This window comes from Hirundo rustica, chromosome 13 (genome assembly GCF_015227805.2).
Source record: "Hirundo rustica isolate bHirRus1 chromosome 13, bHirRus1.pri.v3, whole genome shotgun sequence".
NCBI lineage: Eukaryota > Metazoa > Chordata > Aves > Passeriformes > Hirundinidae > Hirundo > Hirundo rustica.
In genome coordinates, this window is record NC_053462.1 from 6,392,851 (window position 1) to 6,414,084 (window position 21,234).

At 38.2% G+C, this 21,234-nt stretch overlaps 1 protein-coding gene across 1 annotated transcript in view; it reads right to left on the reverse strand.

Moving 5' to 3' along the window:
* Positions 1–1,979: 1,979 nt before the first annotated feature.
* LIPC (lipase C, hepatic type) overlaps positions 1,980–21,234 on the reverse strand; it is a 51,033-nt gene continuing 31,778 nt past the window's right edge. Inside the window, exons 2-9 of the mRNA XM_040077351.2 lie at positions 16,663–16,850; positions 14,935–15,114; positions 12,370–12,487; positions 10,197–10,430; positions 8,570–8,812; positions 5,153–5,273; positions 4,221–4,439; positions 1,980–2,079 (exon numbers count right to left, since the gene is read on the reverse strand). Coding sequence (XP_039933285.1) covers positions 1,980–2,079; positions 4,221–4,439; positions 5,153–5,273; positions 8,570–8,812; positions 10,197–10,430; positions 12,370–12,487; positions 14,935–15,114; positions 16,663–16,850 — 1,403 coding nt within the window. The remainder of the gene's footprint in view (positions 2,080–4,220; positions 4,440–5,152; positions 5,274–8,569; positions 8,813–10,196; positions 10,431–12,369; positions 12,488–14,934; positions 15,115–16,662; positions 16,851–21,234) is intronic.

The window sequence follows — 21,234 nt, forward strand, 5'->3', positions numbered from 1 at the left end:
TCATTTGTTCCTTGCCTGTCATTCTGCAGGACATGGTCCATTGTAATTTCATGTCCCCAAAAATGCTGTCACTGGTAATTGAGTCTCTCCAGTGGATTATAGCTACTGCAAATGTAAAAAATCAACCAAACTAAGGGCCTTGGTGCTTACCTAACTGTGAGATATTTTGGCTGAAATTTCCTTCTGTGTATGCTGATTTGACTCATCTATTGTGCTTAAGCAATTGATTCTTACACAAACACAGACCATATTACAGAGTTCTCATAAAATAATTACGTTGCAAAATTTAAATTTTTGAGATAGCAACCTGAAGCATGAAATTAATCGCTTAAATTGTAATTTTTGACACAGAAGGTGGAAATACTTTTGTGTTTAAAAAACCAGTTTGCTTCATTGAACAAAATCTTTCAAAGCACAAATCTTTGTTTTCAGTGAGGAACTAAGGATTCTTTTGCATGGACTTTGTATTTAAATAGTAAATATTTATCTAATCAAGATGGTACTCCTAGGAGCCATTTTAAATACTGGAACAGCTTCTGGAATGTACACCTCAGGATGGACAACAATTCTCATTTGAGACCTACGTGTTGAGACCTTCAGTTCCCGTTGTTTGTGAGCTTTTCTGGTTCTGAATTGAGTATTCCTCCTGTTTGTTTAAAGGGATGGTAGTTATTGAAAACAGCTTGTAAATAAAGTTAATATTCTGGAGAGTTGGCAGAGATGCCTGCATTCAACATCTGATCACTGTTCACTGCTTGCAGGATCTGCTCAGCTTGTTCATTTGCTGGCTATCTAAATAAATCCCACTTTATTCTGATAACATCTGGATATTTTGATTCAAAATTCCCTGCAATATCTTGATATTAAAAAATATGCTTTGCTTCAGGTCTTAGCACTTTCTTGCACTTTTTTTACCACTAAGAGAACATGTAACACAAATTACATTCAAAATTCAGAGTTCAAGAAACCTTAATTTTTAATGATCTTGTGCTTAGCATTAAAGTGACAAATGAATACATATATATTGATTTCTGTTTCACTATGCACAAACCATAGAATAAAAACAATCTGAGACAACAATGTTCCTTTTTTTTGTTTATATTCTCACATAGGAAACAAGAGAATTGTATATGCTTGACCTTACAAAGTTTGTTTTTATGCTCTGAAGCTGTTTGAAGGTTTAACCATTTTCATTTATTCTGGCAGTTTCAAGTAATGCCAAAATCTGGCATACAGAGATTTAGAATCTAAAAATCTCAGACCTTACCCAAACGGAGAAATATGATTTAAATGCAAAAATGAACTGAACTTAGTTGTGTGAGAATTTTGTGTAGTATACTAAGCATAATTCAAATAATTAAATTGCTAGTAATTTAAATCAGTTCTCTAATTAAAATAGTTAAATAGCAAAGCATTTTCAAGGAGAACAAGGTTTATTATAGCATTTTTAGATTATACTATTGGGCTTTTCATATGGTTATTACAGCTCAAGCATTTTATATTTTTATATCTATTGGGTAGTACTTTCTTTTTGAACCCTTCATTAGGAAATAATTTAGCAAAGTTTTAACTGATAGTCGTAGCTATTAATGTTTCAGAGTATTTACTGGGAAATGAAGTTTCTTTTTTTTCCTTTAAATCCAACAAAATTAAGTTTTTTGCAGGCCTGCAGCAGTGATTTTGTCAAATAATATTTTTATTTGCAGGGAGCAGATTTTTTTTCAGATTTTAAACAGTTGAAAATTGACAGTTGCCTTGATGAAGCTGCTCACTGATCATTTTTCAGAGCATGCTCCTAGATGAACAAAGAGCATATTTCAGCTTACTGTTGGATGACAAAAACTAAATATCTTAATGTATTTTTTCACCGTCTCTGAAACTGCTAGGATATTTGATGCAGCTGTGAATTTTTAAAACATTTTACTACGTGTATTGTATTTTGAATATTGTGGCGAGGAGTTGTCTTTTTGAGTTCTTGCTCATTTTCTGTTCTGGAAGCGATCTTCACACTTCACAAATGTCTTCACTTGGGATGGATGAAGGTGGATGTTGTCAATGCTTTGGGGGCAAAATGTATTTCTGGAAAGAAAAGACAGCATATGAGCATAATGTTGGTTAGAAAGCATAATGTTGGTTAGAACCTCCCATTCTTTAGCCAGTTCTTTATCCTGTCTTTGACAGGAAGGTATCTTTCTGTTTCTGTAGGCTTGTGAGGAAAGAGCTGTATCTGCCTGCCAGACCGTAGGTACAGAGGAGAAGAGGAGCAGGCAGCTCCTGGGAAATGCGTGCATTGTGCCTCTGTCTCCATGGTGTCTCTGCATGTCCTCCACAGCACACCCTCACAGTCACTTGGGCTTTACTGTCAGTGGGGCATTGCCATAGTTCCAACTCTTACTGTTCCCACCATGGTTGCCCTATTTGGGCTGCTGGAATACTCGTATTTAGCTGGGAGGTTGCTAAAAATCAGCTATGTAGGAATCTAACATCAGCAACTGCGATGCTACTGAATTACTTGAAACCAAATGTCAGAAATTGGTATTTTATTGCACTTAATGGTCTGTTTGTTAACTGCTTTTTAAGTTTATGCTCAAGTTGCATCTCAAGTCTTTGCCATTAGATAATCTAACAAAGGAACTTTCATCATGTGTACAAAGATCACGAACATCTAGAGGTAGAGATACCCAGAGGAGAAATTTTGTCAAATATTTTAAACTGTTCAAATGCTTGAGAAAGCAGAGAAGTCAAAATACATTTCTTGTTTACTACCTTTTCAAATTACTGAATTTCCAAAATTGCTAATTCTGCAATACTCAATGTGGTCATCTGAGGAAGGCAGAAATCTACAGACCTTTTTTCTTTGAAGAAAATACCTTTCCTTGAGAGCCCTTTGTTTCTCCTTTTAGAACCACCTAATAATCTTTCATTCCCCCCCCTAAACATTAATGCAGTATTTCAGTGATGACTGAATGTCACTGCCCAGATTGCAAAGAACAAAACCCAGAACATAATCAGTGTCCACTAAAAGCTTGGCACAAACTGCTTCCACTTTCAGCAAAAAACCCCCAACCTTCCAAGGAGCATTAGATACCAGCATTATTTTTTGACACTGTAAGTTCCCCCCTCACTTAATCATTTCCTAGATAAGGAAAGTAGTACATCAGCAGTAATCGGCTTGTGCACAGCTGCATTGGACAAGAGCTTCCCAGTCAGGAAAATTACTTCTCACCTTCATACCTTTTATCTTGAGGTACAGGAACCTGTACCTAAACAGAGATCCCTAGTTTGCAATGTATGCTTTGCTTTGATTTGCTTTGCCAGCTAGGTCAGTACTGATTTTGGATTTGTTAGAGAACCTCCTTTTATTTTAATGGCAGGAGTATATGCCAAGTGCCAGGTTATGAAAACACCTCCAAAATACATTTTTAGGAGGATTTAACCTAGGAGAATATGATCCTTCCTCTGTCTTCCAGCACACACAGACTGTCTTATGAAATGTCTTTTTAATTTGTCTGATTTGTTTTTTGTGTCAATATTAAGGAGATGCAGCTCTGCCAATAAGTTGTTCTGCAGGAAGTCTGTACCAGTTGTGGTGCTAAGAAAGGGAATGTACCAAGGAAAAAAATGCCTTCTAAGACTGAGGCTCAGTTACAAGGTAAGGCGTGCTTTTCTCATTAACCTTAATTAAACTGCTCAGTTAAAATTTCTCAAAGGATTAAAGCAGTGAGAATCATTGTAAGTTTTTTTATTCTGTCTTCTGGCTGAAATTTCTCTGTATGAGTAGGCAGTTTCAAATGTGTTGTTAGCATTGCTGTATGTAGAGAGCAAGGCTGCTCAGACTTGGTGATCCAGTTTCAAAGCAATAAAGAGGAAAGAAGAGCACCAAAAATAATCAGAGGAGTGTGTAGAACAGCACGTGGTCCTTCTAATGAGTATTTTCAAGAATGGTGATGCTGAGTTTCTCTAGGAAGTAGGTATTGAAAGACAAATAATTAAGATTTGGCATATGTTTTGTAAGTAGGAATCTGAATATTTCATTATGCTAATGCTGGAATCATCATTTATCTTGCAAAGTATCTTGTTTCATTGAAATTTCATATGGTCCTTATGAAGTGAGGTAATTACATTCATTGGTGTGACTGCTGGGGCTCAGATGTTTGTGTTTGAACTGGAACTGTGTGCCAGCCACCTGTGGTGTTACTGAGCACTCTCATTACACTTACTTTTGCTGTGTTTCCCCTGCTTTCACTCTTATTGCCTTCACTATGAGTCCTGGTCGATGGGTGCCTTTTGTCCATGGTATAATGGTTTGAAATGTGTCCCAGATATTTTCCCAAACTGGAGTTCCTTCCCATTTCAACTTGATCATTATGACGTCACCGATATCAGTGTCCAGGGTGATGAGAAAAGAGTAGGTTTGATTCCCAATAATACCTTCAACTCTACAGGAAACAAGGTGAGAGTAATGCTGTCTTAATTATTATGAATTAGAGTTTAAAAAAAAAAAAAAAAAGAAAAGGATTTTTCCCCTGAAAACCAGAGAAAGAATTATGTTTCCTTCTCCAGGACAAAACATTAATGTCTCGAGTATGTTCTTCCTCCAGGTGCAAAAAGTGGTGAAATATGACAACATGCCAGGAAAGAAGCAGAAGTTGGCAGAAGCTTGAACAGCTGCTGAAGCAGTAGTGGTTTCTGACAGCAAATAGAAGGTGTTCCATAATAGCATCTATGTTACAACTTCTGCCTGCTTGAGCAAATGCTGACCCACAGTCTGGCCTTTGCTTTTGCTAATACAGATAGTGTCCATCGTGATAAATATCCAAAATTCTTTATCTTAATTACTGCTGATTTTTTCATTTGTGTTTTAATTGATTACACCTCCCTGTCTTAGCCATGGTATGGACCAAAGTAAGTGTGCAGAAAAATTTCCAAATGTACTGTTTGTTTTCTAACAAATTTTTTTCTGCATAAACTGTTTCATCATTGTAAGAACTCGTGATTTTGAGGGAGTATGAGTGAAGAGAGGACAATTTCCAGTTCATGTACACTTAGCTGTACTAAATCATTTCACTCACAGCGTGATTATCAATGTGATATGATATTACAAATTGGCATCTTTTGTCACATGCACAATTACATGTGATACAATACTCACAGTGGGATATGCAAGTTTTTAGCATCCTCCTTAGTCCCTGCCAGAGACATGGTGAAAGCCGGGTTTATCGGCTTGCCGTGGATTTCATTGATGATGTGGATCTTGAACTGATAGTGATACACTGTAGAGAGGAAGAATTTGCAATAAGTAGCAAAATGCATGGTCAAAAAATCAATAGATTTCTTAGGCAAAAGAATTTTGCCTTTCAGAGCAGAAAGTTGATGGTTACTCCGTTTTATTTTTCAGACTAATTTGTTGAAATTAAAACATTGTCATTTTTTCTGGTTGTTGCTGTGCTGTGTAATCTGTTAGCACTTGAGGCCCTGTAGCTTTATTTAAAGGATGGAGAAAAAGGTAATCACTGTTGAGTTTCTTTTTGGGATAAAACATTCTTCCATGGGAAATAGTTCAGCTTTTCTGAAGTTTAATTGTCAGAATTTCTGGCAAGCCCTCTATCTAGTGGCCAGGCAAATCCTTGTGACTGGGCATGACTAGAGATGTATGATACAGATCAAAGACCTTATGCAATGTGGTCAGGCTGTTTCTCTGATCAACTGGAAAATTGCCCTGCAAAACAGATGACTCAAACTTTCCTTGACTGCATAATGATACGTTGTGCTTAACACACATCTGTTAACAATGTCATTAATGCTTCAATGTGTAGGGAGTTTCTAGAACACACTGTTTACAAAAGTCTGAACTGAGTATTGTCAGCATGAAAATGCCTAAGAAGTCATCAGTTTGATATATTTTGTAAATTACAAAAAAGAAAACCCCAACAACATATATTTTGACTATGAGCATACAGATACTGTCAGCTACATTTGAATGTCCAGAACTCTTCTATCTGGTCAGACTTCTTCCAGCAACTTTCTAGACAAAACTGGTAGATTTAGATATGAAGGAACATTATTACATGCTAGTTTTTGAGTACAGCCTCTTTACCCACTTCAGTCTTTACTACATCTGAGAATGGCTCCCCATACTCCTAACCGAATCTTTTTCTGCATATGCTTTTTTTTTGTGTGTGTGTGTGTGCAGCTCAGAGTGTTCACGATGGAAAGTATTAAATATTAAAGTATTTACTGGAACAGCTATATCCTTTTGTTGTTTTATAGTTGTTGTATGTTAGTGAACACTGTATTTTCTTTTGAAAATGTGTCCCACAGTAGAAAACAAAATGGCTGATTCTGTGCCACAAACCTGATGAGGACAAAGGCAGAGAGGGTTGTTTACATGTAGATCACTTTTATAACTAATCTGTCTTTCTCTGGGTTTTCTCTCTCTGTAAAAACTGATTTTTCAGTAAATGATCAGACACAGCCTAAGGTTTTGCTGTGATTATGGTGCTTACTTCAAGGAAAAATCATATAAAAACTCAGGGTCCTATTACAGCTTTATTATAAATGTTAACTTCTGTGCAACAAACTGGGGACTTTTTTTGAGCTGGATTGATGTATGCTCCAGAATCTAATGTCATTAACTTGAAAATTAAATGTTGGATTTTGTGAAGACATAGAGGATTGTGAAGTGTAATGTTTAGTTTCTCAAATTTCTTCTGTTTGTGCTCCTCACATGATCTTCAAACTTTTTTTTTTTTTTTTTTTTTTTTTTTTTTTAAGTATTACAAAGATGACTTTGTAAGCACCTTCCCACAGTTGCTGCTTTGTTTGGGAACTTTTGTGAAAGGAGATCGTTGTCTGGGGTACTTTTATCCACATACGTGCCAAGGCTGGTTTTTTAATGCAAAACCAGTTCTAATCATAAAAATGCTAGATGTTTAATTGAAATCAAAGCCAATAGGACAAATATTTTACCCCAAACTGAAACTAGCTCCAAATCCAGAGAGGAACACAACTGAGTAATCATATCTCAGTGCCCAGGTGTGGGAGCAGCCGGCAGCGCATCCCCAGAGCCCGTCATTCTCTGACTCTGATGGGGACCTGACCCTGACTGGGCTGGAGCAAGAACATCAGGAACTAGACACAACCTCTGGAGTTTTTAAATCTACTCCAACTATCATCCTGAGCCATTTTAAACAGTATTAAGAAGAAATTCAGCAGCTTCAGCTGCTCTGAGTATCATTCAGGGCTGTGCAGATCCCTCTGGAGTCACCACTGAATATTTCACAGCTGTGCTAGTGGAAGACTTCTAAAATTATTTTAAAAGCACCTGAATTTTTGTTGGGGTTTGTTTTGGGTTTTGTTATAGTTTTGTTTGTTTGTTTGTTGTTTTTTTGCGTGTGTTTGTTTGTTTGTTTTTAAAATCTTTGATAATGCAGCTGAGTAACTGGGCACTGTGGGGAGACAAGTTGTATTTCTCCTCGTCCCCTCAGCGTTCGTGGCGGGGTGCACGAACACGCCAAGCGCTTCCCAGCCCCGAGGGGCAGGCGGGGCAGAGCCCTGCAGCAGGGGCGAGGCTCTGGCCGGGCACAGCTCCGGCAGCCGGTGCGGGACTGCTGGGGCCGGGGCCGGGGCCGTGGCCGGGGCTGTGGCCAAGGGCTGTGGCCGGGGCCGTGACGGGGACAGGCAGCGCCTCAGCCTGAGGGGAGCCTCCTCCGTGTGTCTGTGGCTTGTGCCCGCGCCGCCGCTCCCCACACGCCTCATGGCAGCCGGGGAAGGAGGTGGTGAGGAGGAGAGCTGGGCGCCACGAGCACCTGCGCTGACAACATCTCGGAAGAGGACTGTCCCACATGGTCCTGCTTGTTCTCACTTTAAAATGTACGTCAGCCTTTCTCGTGGGAAAGGAACGTCTCCTCAACAGCAGCAGTGGGCTCTGGCGGCTGAGTGCAGTGGAGACGGTAGGAAGGCCCTGCACCCCTTGTCAGGCCGTGGCCCCTCTATCTGATCATACAGCAGAAAATCCAAGCTGAGTCGGTAATGTATTAGAGCTAAAGCCAGAGTGCCAGTCTTAATTTTAGTGCTACAGTTCAGCCTTGTAAAAGTCCATGCTATTCTGTTGTCTGTCCATTGTTTGAAAAGTAGTAATTTATATGTCATTTCATAGTCTAATTGCAGATAAAACTCGGGCAAATGTGGAACAGGATGTTTTAGAGGCCTCCCAGAGTAATTATGCTGCTTTTTTTGGCTTGGCTGTATGCCTGCATATGTTAAAATAAACCTGCACAGTCCAGTTGTAGGAAAATCCTGCAGATCAGGGCCCCGGGCATCTGCCAGCCCTCGCTCCACAGCTCGCCTGGGGCAAGCATGCAGTGTGCTTTTTCCCACAGAAATATGAGAGCTAGCATCTTGACGAAAGGGCACCAAGATGGCCTACGGGGATTCTCAGTTATCTCAGCAAATTGATTATTCTCACAGATTTTAGACGCTTTAATGAATGAATAAATAGGATCACAAAGCTTAGGCTCAGCCTTCCACTCTGTGATCAATCTGGACACTGAAAAGTAATCCCACAAACCTTTGAAGGGCATATGAGCTCTTGTTTTCAGAAAGAGTCGTCTGCTTTTGGGTGGCCTTTCCTCCCTGATGTTGTATCCTAGGGTGTTACACCGGTTGTTCCTACAGCTGAGGCACAGTCCTTTGTTGAAAGTGTTGATGTCGTTGCACCAGTAAGCTGTGCTTTGCTTGTCCTTGTGCAGCAGAGAGTCGATGAACAAATGAACTGACCTCTCATGGGCACATTTCACAGTTTGGGTGATGCCTGAAAAAATGCAACAACAAAATTTCACATACCCTTGTTTCTTTTTACTATTTCAACTGGAGGGAAGTACTCAGTCAACTATAAACATCTGTTATTTTCCTCCCCACACACGCCCCCCCTACCCTTTGCACCTTGGTTTTGCCTCAGAAATCATACATTGTAACAATTTTGCTTTTAGGATCATTCAAAAATAGAATGGCTGAACTTCTATGATGATAAGCATAAGTAATTTTCTGCTTAAACTTCTCTAGCCTGACTGTATCAGACTGTAAATACAAACCTTGATTTCATTGTTCTGGCTGTTTTTGTCGATAGAAAATGCAGCCTGAGTTGATGTTCAGTCTTTCAGATCATGCCACATTAAAGACAGTCTCATTCTGAATTGCTGAACACTCTTGGATTTTGGATGCTTAGGCAGCAATACTGTATTTTGTCCCTATTAGACTGACAGACTCTTATGTTGAATTGAATTTTCCTTGCAGTTACTACTTGGAAAAAAGGAGCAAAAATTTTATTAAATACAATAAAAATATTAAAGAGGTCTGCTATTATGAGAAGTATCTTTTTGTTCTTAAAGTGCCATCAAATTAACAAAAACTATTTTGTGCAAATAGGATGTGTCATGATGGACTGCTTTATATCTCCATTGACAAGCTTCAAGCTGATGCTTGGTTTCACGTTTGTCACCATTTATCTTCTAGCAAGTAAGGCCCAGATTTAGGCATTTTGTGATGATAGTTGAGGAATATTTCTGCAATGCCATGTGCCGGGTGAGCAGGGCTCTTTGGGGGATTTCAATAAACACTTCTGGTTGTCACTGCACATCAAGACCTTGTTCAGTATCTTGCATCAGTTTCTCTGTATGTTTATGTTTAGGTACATTGGTAGGAAGCTTCTGTAGATAAAACTTGCCTGGAACAGTGGCAGTCAGGCCCTAAGAGAGCATCATCTGTGCCGCTGAAGGACATGGAGCTGGGAAGGGGTGAACTAAGGAGGTGAGTAGTACAGACCTGTGGTTTATTTGATTTGAAATAATTAATGGCACACTAGAAAAATCTGGCTCAATTAGAATAAATTTGTCTCATCTCCCCTACTGCTGAAACAAATGCCATTAAATTATTCAGAGATGCTTGACAGCAGGATGCTCATGGCCTCATTTTCAGGAGTGCTAAGCAGCTCAATTCCTTACTGGAGTCAGTAAAACCAATATGAACTCAAGACATGTAAAAATCAGATAACTGATTTCAAAACAAGAAAATACCTTGCATATAATGGGTGATAATAACAATACTTAGCTGCTGTTTAAGACCACAGTTGTGTAGTTTTCCAGAGAGGCTCAGTACAGCTGCCCCGCTGCCTCCCACTCTGTGCCATTGGTTCTTACCAGTGATCCCATACTGTGCAATGTGGTTGTACACATGCAGGATGTGACAGCCAGGCTGGAAGGTGCCTCCGTTGGGATAAAAGTCAAAATGAGCCACAGGCTGCTTGATGCCGACACTGAGGCCCATGTGCTGTTTAGTGAAGGTATGAATTGCATCTACAAAGTTTGCGTCATCCGGAGATAAACGGTCTGTTGGTGACATTCCTTCAAACAAGGGACCAGCAGGGTCAAGGCCTGCAATAAATACAAATAATCCCATTGTCATATACTGCAGGACTGTTCTGCTGCTGTAAGTCTGATAAATGTCTGAAAACAGGCAGCACCTGGTACTTTCCAAGGTCTTTCTCTGATGGAAACAATAAGAGCGGTTGTCCCACAGAGGGTACATGGTTACACCTAAAGCAAACACAGGCACTGTAGCAAACACTAACTGGGACCTGCACAAGGACACAGGCCCAGAGACAGATGTGTTTGTCAAACTGTGCTTGCTGTCAGCGTCACTTGAGGGACCTTTATGTAATTTTGTTCTTTCAAACTCTAGAGGTTGTGTATTTCAGAGGTCCTTTGGAAGACACCAGTCCCAGACCAAGGTTGACTTTTAGCCCACACTTGGGACCTGCAACTTTTTAAAACCCCACTTATTGCTTAAAAGCCCTATATGTCTGCTAGGTTTTGTTTATAATAATTCTTCACCTTAAAAAATGTTCAAGACAGATTATTACAGTATTCATAGAAATAATACTCCACTTAGGGAGTCTTGCTGATTTTTGTTTTCTGGACTTTTTTGTATGGTGTTCCTCTTGGCTGGGAATAGATTTAGGAAAAGAACTTTGTGCTTAGTAAGCTGCATTTAGCTTTGATGACAAGTTTCTAAATTTGATATTCTTCAGTTGGTACTGTGGAATGATATAGTTACATAGATATAACCAGACAAGACTAGTAACAGCAACAAGTAGGGAAGTCCCCCAAAGGCATACATTTCTTTTTAGCTTTAATAACTTCTATCACTATCAATTTTTGGAGCTTATTGTTACAAGTCTGAAAAGCTTTTTCTGAAGAATGCATATAGCTGTTACAGTAAATAATGTGCTCTAAGTTTTTTTTCTTATCCATTTTCAAGATGTTATATTAGTTCTAATAAGGTTTGAACAAGCAGCGCTGGAGAACTGAAGTCCTTCAGTGCATACACTGGTGTAATATCACGACATGTTTTGTAAAATCTACTTCTTGGCATGCGGGCACTGCCTCAAGAACTGATTGTGTAAGAGACTGTGGTGTGTGGCAATGAATCCAAGATCAGAACTGTGGCTTCAAAGTACAGCCATGTGTATTTGCCTCACACCTTATGAGTAAAGTAAAATGTTTTCTCTGATAAATTAAATGTAGCTGATGTGGGTTTTGTGTAAAATGCACTTCTGTTTTCATTTTGTTTGTTTTTTAAGCTGTCACTGTGCATTAGATGAGGTACGGTATGCAGTGTGTCAATATTATAACTGTATTTTCATTACTCATAATTAGTACAGTTACAAAACATTACAGAAGGTTCAGAATGTCACTAGTCAATCAAGTGTTAGGGTTAACTTTGTTTACTTTAAGCATCTACTAGGGATACTGTAATGATATGCTCCCTGTAAAATATAATCCAGTACTGTCATTTTTGCCACAGGAGAACTGTTTTGAATTCACTGTATGGGCACTGTCCCACAAGTGAAAGCTCAAGCACAGTCAGACAAATCAGACAATTTTCTTAATATATTTTTTAAATTACTCACTAACAATGACAGTATTTGAATGACTTTGGGTCAAAACAGTGGCAAAAGATCCAAGGTTAGTGCCTAACATTTAGTTTAAGGTGTTACTGGGAATGGATAAGAGATAAATTTAAGCAACATGCAGCTTGAGGCTTTGGTTTCTAGTCCCCATGCTTGTGTATTCTGGATGTCATAACTTGGACTGAGGTAGGAAAGATCAAAAATAGAAATGCCATGAGAACTAATTTTCAAAAATATTTTCATTAGCTTTTCTAAATCTAATTTTAAAACTAATGAGATGAAACTTCTAAACTGAATATTACTATTCCACAGTTAATTGTCGATATCACATTAACATGTAAAATATCTTCATAACTTGATTCAGCTGACTGTTATTTTTCTTAAAGTTGTAAGTCTTTTACCTGTAATTCTTCCAATCTTTTTTGTACCATTGATAAAACTTCCAGCAAATCCTGAAACATGAGCTCCTAGGCTGTACCCAATTAGATGAACATTGCTTCTGGAAAATTGAACGGATTCCTGGAAGATAGTGGCAACTTGATTTAGATGAAGAAATGTGAAAAGTAAACAGTGAAATATCTATTACAAGCTAAGAATACTGTGAATTATAACACAAGGAATTTTTATGTCGATGGTGGTTGAATGAGGTGCATGAATCATTCAGTACATTTCTATTGGCTGAGTGTTATTCCTCGCTTCTTTTTATGCAGAGGAAAACACCACACATTTGGGCACTGCCACTTATCTTCCATGCACAGGAACGCCATCAACACAGTGGAATTTTTGTTGTTGTTTGTTGGAACAGTCATTAGATTCAGATGTTCCCTGCCTTTTTGTCTGCAACATTTGGCTTTCCTGTGATCATAAAATGGATATTTTCTTTAACTTTGGGGTAGAGCAATCGTCTATAAAAACTGCTTTGTGGATGGGGGGTTTTTTGTGTGTGTGTTTGTTGTTGTTGTTGTTGTTTTGGGGGGGTGTTTTTTTTTTTTTTCCTGAGATACCAGCACAAGCCGAACTAAAGGGATCAAAATATTGATCAGACATGTTAAATGATACAGCAGTGATATTTCTTGTACATACATGTGTGTGTGTGATTTGTAACAAACCTATTGAAGCAGAATTGCCCTTCTTTCTACCTAATCGATGCCATGTATATCTTAAGCATTTCACATGAGCTGCAAGGCTCAAAGTTATTCTGACTTGTAAAGAAAAATGTGGCATATTTCCCTTGCAGGAAAGGAAGACCTTGCTTTTAATTTCTTTGTGGATGTTGCCAGTCCCAGTGGAGCGGCTGTGCAGTCTCAATACCAATCTCTTCTGAAGATGGGGTGAAAGTTGGCAGACTTCTTGTGAGAGAGACAGTTCTTTGAAATCACAAGATCTGACCAATTTTCTTGTCAGATGATGCTGACATAGATGCTATTGAGGCTGTTACTGATCATGCCCTATTAACCCTTGGAATAAGAGCACTAATATTTACTTATTGTTTATTCTTTATTAAAATGTTGTGGAGTACCGCAGGTTTTGTTACATCCTCTGAGAATCTTTGAAATAATTATTTGCCTGTAAGCAGACAGAAGCATAGTAGAAAGATGCTTCTGTGAGTTGTAATGAAGGGATTTTAACTGTTAAACTCTGGAGGGGTGCTTCTCAATATGAGGAACATGTACTGGTTGGACACACTCAATGCCATGAAAATTTATGGTGTATTTAAATTCTGAATACATCACAGTACAAGAGTACCTACAATACTGGAGCAAAGAGTAATTTATTCAAGCCTTGATTTGTTTGTTGACACTAGAGAAATCACAGAATGTCTTTATTGTTGACAGTGTGGTGTGTCCTCTTGGGAACTGATCAAAGTCCACCATTTGATTCATTCAAAAATTAAACAGCTTCAGAAAATTACTTTAGGCTCCAGCAATTTAAACGATATCTGACCAAGAGCTAAGGTTTCTTCTAATATCACAGTGAAAAATAGTGACTTTGACTTTCCTGTCTTCCCTTTTGTGCCTGTTGTCCGTAACTGGACGTGGTATCTGACAGCTTCTTCTAGCCCTGCCATTCCTGCTTAGGCTTTCAGTGGTATTTGCTACAAACCTTTCAGCCTTGCAGTACATTTCTCTTCCACCTTAGGCCTCACCGTATTTAAAGTAATGTATTAAAAAATTCTTTGCCAGGTATAGAAGTATAATTTAATTTCAAATTAAGTAGCTTAATATTAGAGATTGATACCATAAGAGTTGCTTAGAGTTCCTGGTTTGTATGAGTGATTCTCATTCTACTGTTTGTTTTCTGTCTTTTCCTAAATTGTGCTGGAGACCAGTGATCCTCTGCAGACTTGGCTACAGTCTTTTCAATCGAGCCAGGGCCGCTGCTCCCCATGGAGCAGGAGTTTTGATAAATAGTCACTGCATTAGTGTGGCTCTGTACTTGCTGCTGCCTCCATGTCATCTGCTTTGTGAAGCATGTCTGTCCTCTTGAAAGGTCTCCCTTTACATTCTGGATCTCTAAGCCATTATTTTATCCTAATCTTTGGGAAACTACAGCAGAAATAAGATACAGTGTCAGGATTGAATTCTGCATTAAAAGCAGAAGTTGAGCACAGGTAACAAAACCATTTTCCTGTACTAATGTCTTGCAAAAGATGTCTTCCTGTTTTCTACTTGTGAAATAGGCTACACACATGTTAATGGAAAAGTCAAAGTAGCAGGAAACTGTCTCACCTCTAAAGATATATAAAAATATTTTATAAACAAGACCACTGCTTTTCCCTCTTGCATGATGAAAGTTTTATGATGTCATATGAAAGTTCATGGAAGAAAACGTGCACTTCATTAAAGAAATGTGAGTGACTGAAATGAAAGCATTAGCAGACATGGTATTTCAGAAAGGTTGTGGAAGTATAAGAACAAGTCAGTACATCTTTTCTGGAGAATCATGTGTTGGTCTGGGATTCTCACCTCCAGCCACTCCAGGAGCTGTGCTATCTCCCGTCCTGTGGTGCGTGTGTTCTGTACGGCGATGGGGTAGTGCTGGTGAGCCAGTGTGAGCCAGTCTGCAATGATCACGTTCATTTGGTTAGGCTGAGACTTCAGAGCTGCTGCCATTTTCCAAATCCAGCTTTCTAATATCCCATCCACCTGTTATAATTGAAAAAAAACCCCAAACAGTAAGAAAACCATTGTTATGGGAAAGAAATCTCTGCCAAATATTTGTTGTGAAAAACAAAAGGAAACAAAAACCAGAGTATGAACAGGGAGGGATTAATGCTGATAACTAGATTTTGGGGGATTCAGCCTGCTTCAGTGCTGAGAATCTTTAGGTTTGGGTGAACCAAAAAAAATTAAGAGTCAATATAGTAAGGGTATTAATGTGTATGTTTTGTAGTAGGAACTCTTATAAGTGAAAATTATGTCTCCAAATACTTTGACTCATCCAGAGATAACTGGTAGTACTGGTGAAAAAGAAAGACAGAAATGCCCAGGAAATGTCTGATTTCATTCAAGAGGAGCTATCCCTGTGAGTATAAGCTAAAAAACTCCGAGAAGGGAGGCTGGAGGATTGCAGACCAGCAGGCATTTGCCATCTCTAGCCATTCCATTCCAAGAGCTGCTTGTTTTGAGTAATTTTTTTAATACCTGGTTACAATTTTCTTGCATCAAAAGCATGTTTCTGATTTGATGGACTAGAATTCGTATTTAATCTATCAGATTTAGTTGTTCTTCTAGTTGTATGCATTTCCTATAAAATAGCCTTATCTCTTCTAGTGTATTAGAATTTGGGAGGTCTGGGTTTACATTCACGCTCCTCTAAGAGCCCAACACCTCTACAAATTAAGTTAATGAGAATAATGAACTTTAGTGGCAGCAGTTTCAGTCCTGTAGTTTGAGAAGGGTGTAGGTAGGTTTTGAACAAGCTTTTCTTTGCGAGGCTTGGCTTTTATTTACTAAGGGAGCTAAATGTGTCTTATTTGTTAAGGGAGTTATGTGCATTACGGGGGGTGTTCAAAATTCCTCTGCATATTTGCAGATGTATAAGAGATCCATTGTGCCACCTTATGTGATTCCTTTGGTTCTATGAGAATTCAAAGATCTGTTAAAATTACTTAATTTCTTATCCTGCCTTTCCTTTTGTTTCTTTTCCAAACTGAGAAGCTGATGAAAAGTCACTCTTAGTATTGGCATACTTTTGAGAAAGTTTTTTGGGGAATTGTTTTTTTACGATTTAACTGGAAGGTGTTCAGTGATAATTCATTGATGTGGAAGGCTTTGCTTTCAACTGAAGGGGCTTGTGGAGAAGTTCTTTTTAAAGGTGTATCTGTGAAAAAGATGTGGGGATATTGTGAGCACTTTTCAAGAAGTCTGTAAATACTTAACGTATCAGAGAAATGAAACTGGTATTCAGCTCTCCTGAACATAGCACATGAATTCAGCTGCTTGTTCAAGCTCTGCTGGCTTTAAACCAGGGCTGAATTTAATCCTTGGCATGCGAGTCCCATGTGAAACATTGCTCATGGACTGTTCCTTCAGAATCTGTTGGGAATATCCATTTTTTCTAGCCATGAGAGCTACCAGTGAAATCTATTGTCTTTGTATCATACCATTACTTCTGAAGTTGCTTCTGTAGCATTATGAGAAGGAAAGTCTATCAGATGTAATATGAATTAAAAATAAAATGTGAGTTCATACCGACCAGCCATGGACTATCATCACCAGAGGAAGAGAGGCATTGAAACTGCATTTGTCAAGAGTCTCCAACTGATTAACAAAAATCTGGCAGCTGCTCTCAGCTGTATCTGTATAGAGTCGAAATTTGGTTTTTAAGTTTTGCTGATGTTTCTTTGTTGCAGTGTGTTCACTCTGTGATCCCAGTACCTCTGAAATGAAATTTTTTACAACAGTCATAATAGGAAGGAATTGAAAACCTGAAGAAGTTACTAGTGCAGCACAGTTTGTAAAACAGTAAATGAGTAAGCTTGGAACTCTTCCTATGTCTAATTGTTTCTTGTTCCAGCTGGGCCTAAGCTGTACATTTTGGGTCAAAAAAGTGATCTCTTTCAAAGTCTGAGATGGTCTAGATGTGCCTCTGAGTCCCTCTATGTGAGCAGTAACAGTTACACAGGAGTAGTGGTCTCATTGCTACGAGCGTTTATAAAAGCATAAGGATTGCAGGGTCACAGTACAGATGTTATGGCTTGACCATGGAGTGCATGCACAGACAGGAACATTCAGAGGCTCTTAACTCTGCAGAGCGTTTCTACTAATGTGCATTTGCTGGTAATTGCTGAGCAAGCATCATTACACTAAAATAACCATTTTATTCAGGGTTTTAACTGCTCAGAGACCTGGGTGACTGCTTAAAACCTTTGTACTACATCATACTTTTTTTTTTTTTTCTCTGAAAAGGCAAGATGAAATGTTTTCCTTTCAGTTATAACATTTCTGATGATTTTGTTTTTAGGTAAAATAGCTTGGTGCATTTAGGACAGCATTTTCAGAAATGTCTGTTAAGTAAGAAAGTGGGGGCAGTGTGAACTGTGGTCTTATGACATCATGAGCTTGGAAGGAAAAAATATAAAATATAGACCAATTGCAGAAGAATAGAGTAAAATAAAGCAGAAGATTACAAAAAGCACCTTATGACATGCAAGCTTTTCTGGTGAGACTTCAGAATATTTATTTAGCTGAAAAAATTCCATATAATAAATATTATTTAAGCTAGAAAAAATGGGGTTTAGTAGAAGAGAAGATGAGATGAACTAGATAAGAAAGAGGTTGCAATTTCTAGTATTGGAGAGGGAACATTTAGATTGGAGAGATTTTACTAATGGAGTTCCTTGGGGACAGTTTTTGGGCTAATCTTGTTTTAATATTTCCATCAAAGAAGCAGGAGGAAAGGTACAAGACTGACAAAATGTGAGATGCCCTTGCTAATACTGAGAAGACCAAACCATTAAATGTTAAGAGCTAGATGACAACTTGAAAATACAGCAAGAGAAAATGGTAGAAATTTTGTACTATGAAGTGCAGGGTCATACAAGTGATAGGAATTTCTCTATAAATGGGACTCATAAATTGGAAAGGGCACAAAGATAAAAAAACTTGACTGAAGTAATCAATAAAAAACCTGACCATAAATCACTGCTACCATTTGACTGTGAGAGAGGAAAATATAATTCCAAGATGCATTAAGGTAGATGGTTTTGGTAGGAAGAGAGGATGTCAGTTGTAAGTAAAGATAAGTAAGTAAATCCAGAGCAGTGTGCATAGCTCCTGTTGCTAGACAAGTCTCTGAGAAAGATGTGGGGGTATTGTGGGCACTTGTCAAGAAGTCTGTAAATAATTGTCAGTGAGTAGATCAGAGAAATGATACTGGTAGTTTCATTTCAAATGAAATTGGTGGTTCAAGTGCTACCAATTCTATCAATTCTGTCTGCAACAGCTGCTGACCAGCACCACTGAAATGGTCAGGGAGGAGGCTTTTTTTGTTTTACTTAGACCCAACAAGTAATGAAGTATTACTGGAGGTGAAAATCAAATATTTTATTCAATGAGAAGTTAATTTTTTCTGTGTTGTAACAGCACTGAAATTAGTTAAATTTTAGTTCTTATTTTTCTTGAATAAAAGTTCCTTAATAAAACATTCATATCAGAATGATTATATTTTGTCTTCTAAGACAACACATTTCTTTTTTCCTTTTTTTTTCTGTAGATGTTTTTAAAAAATACCTAAAATCACAGATGATTCATTTCTGTATTGTATCTGCAAATGTATCCTGGGGTTCTGTGATGTTGTTGTCTTGATGAGATTTTGGTAGGTTACAAGGAACCTGTGACTCATTTCCAGGAGAGTCTATCCTGCAAACAGGTGTTGTGACATGAAACTCCCTTGTTTAAATATCTGCAGTAGTAGCATTTTGTTATGCACAATGCAGAGAAGCCCAGTGTGGAAGGGTGCTGGGTTTAGGTCAGACTGTCTTTACCACATCAGTTCTGTTACAAACACTATTGCGGGTTTAATTTCAGTGTAGTGATAAGACATGATAAAACAGCATATTTAATTTGGTTTTGTGTGCAGCAGTTCTGGCAAGAAAACTCCTAAACTGACCTGCCCTGGATGTGCAGTTTTCTATTTGTTGCTAATTATTGTTCATTTCAATGCACAGGCAATGTTATGTTTCATAGCTGGGAAACGTTATTGAAGAAACTTATTCAGCCTTGTACAAGACTTGGAATTTAAAAAGCTTCAAAGGTTTGGCTGATAAAATTCGTAGCTTCAGTGTCTTGCATTTTCCTTTCAGGACACTTTTAATTGTCATAGGACTAAGTCTGATCACTTCTCTCTTACAATGTCCACTTTAAAGAATTTCTGTTGGATTTTTTTTTTTTTTTCTCTTGCAAAGGACTTAGTTTCTGAAGTAAGTAATATCAGGAAAGGGTGAATCTACATAAAGAACTGAAAATTAGAAAGAATTTTAATGATGTTGATATTCTTATGGTCTGGTTTATTCAGCCTTTGGAGAATGGTCTCTACACAAAAATAAACATTGTATTCTATTTTTAGCACAAAAAGAAAAACAAACAAAAAAAAAGTAGCTTGTGCCTGTTCCATTGTACACATCCTTTCTTTGTTTAACGCCTTGTTTTCATTTTCTTTTTGCTCTCTCAGTGTTTGTGCAATGCAAAGGCGCTTTGTCACTCTGTACCGGTTGTACGTAGTACAGAAAACAAATCTGATAAAAAGCTGTTTTCTTTAGACACTGGCTGGAAAATGCTGCTGTGCTTTAATGGCTGAGCATTGTTTTGCTGGTAAATCTGGGAGAGGGGATTAAAAATACTGCTTGAACTTCTTGGCTGTCAAAAGTTAAAAGTTCCTATAGATGGGATGTGTTGCTCAACAAGGAACTGCTTCAGTCTGTTAATCTACGTAACCACTTGGAGAAGGAAATCGTGTCTGAAGAGTCTGGCTTCCACAACAGACTCTTGCTGAAAATGTCATAGCAGTGACTCAGTGACACGGCCGCGGGGAACGGGGAAGTTTCATAGGTCAGTTTGCAAAAACAACACAATTCAACTGCTAAAGATTTTTTTCATGGTAATTACAGTTAAGCATGCAGAGATCACTCTCAGCCTCCAAAGAGTTTTGCTTTGGAAAAATATCAGGTGAGCAGGTTGCTGACTTAATTTCCTTTTTCTCGGAAGATCTTACTCTGACGTGAATTCTTTCAGCAAAGGCAATGCAGTGTAGCTACGCTGATCTTTGTGCTTCCACAAATTACCTTCCCACAGAGCAGCACAGTAATCATAAGCAAGAAAAGCTGTTGTGAACTCTTGACACCCCAAGGGAGGTTCAGCCCTTTACCTTTACTTTGTATTAACGATGTTTCTGTGAGCTGCAGTAAAGACTGAAGGCTGGGTGTGTAAACATCACTTCCTTGCAACACAGGAGATTCTTGTGAAGTGTCCTGGAGTTACTTTTGGGCAGATAAACCAGAGCATTTTTAGATTTGACCTGCGATAATCCTGGTGTTTTATTGAAAAGTAAAATGAAGAGAGATTCCCAGTTGAACAAAAGAAGCAGGTTAATCCAGGAGACTGACTGGGAACGAATCACCCCAAAAGATAAGAAGACGTTCCTAAATATAGAATTTTGGAGTCTCTTCTGAAATTTCCAGATGTGGTAGCACTGTTTTAAACTTGTTGATGAAAACACCACTGGAAATTAGACAAAGGTCTAGATGCTCTCCAGGGTATGAAACTATAAATATCCTATGCTTTTCTGGGGGAGAGATCCACAATCTAAATATATTTATGTATCATGTTTGATTAGGTATAAAAATACAGCTACAAAATATATGCTTCATAGCACAAAAATTGCCTAATTATGTGAAGTAATGAGGATGAAGTACAGTAGAACTATCTAATATTCAGAGCAGAATTTTAGTATTTGCTAAGTCATACACTTTAAATTAATCTTACAGTAGAGCATAAAAATTTTGAGTAAAATTGGCTTTTCCAAGTAAGGAAAGTAGCTTTTCCGCTTAAGAAAAATAATGTTCAGCATCCTTCTTCCTGTCAACCCTGTCCTTGGGTTGAAGAGGGTATTTCAGTAGCTCTAATCTAATCCTTAGAGAATTGAAAAATTTATTAAGTAAATCTGAACAGAAGTTTGAAATTTGGGCTGTTGGTGTGTTAAGGATACATAAAAATCAGACACATCAGCATGTGAACACACGCCGCTGTTTCCGGGTCCTGGCTGCC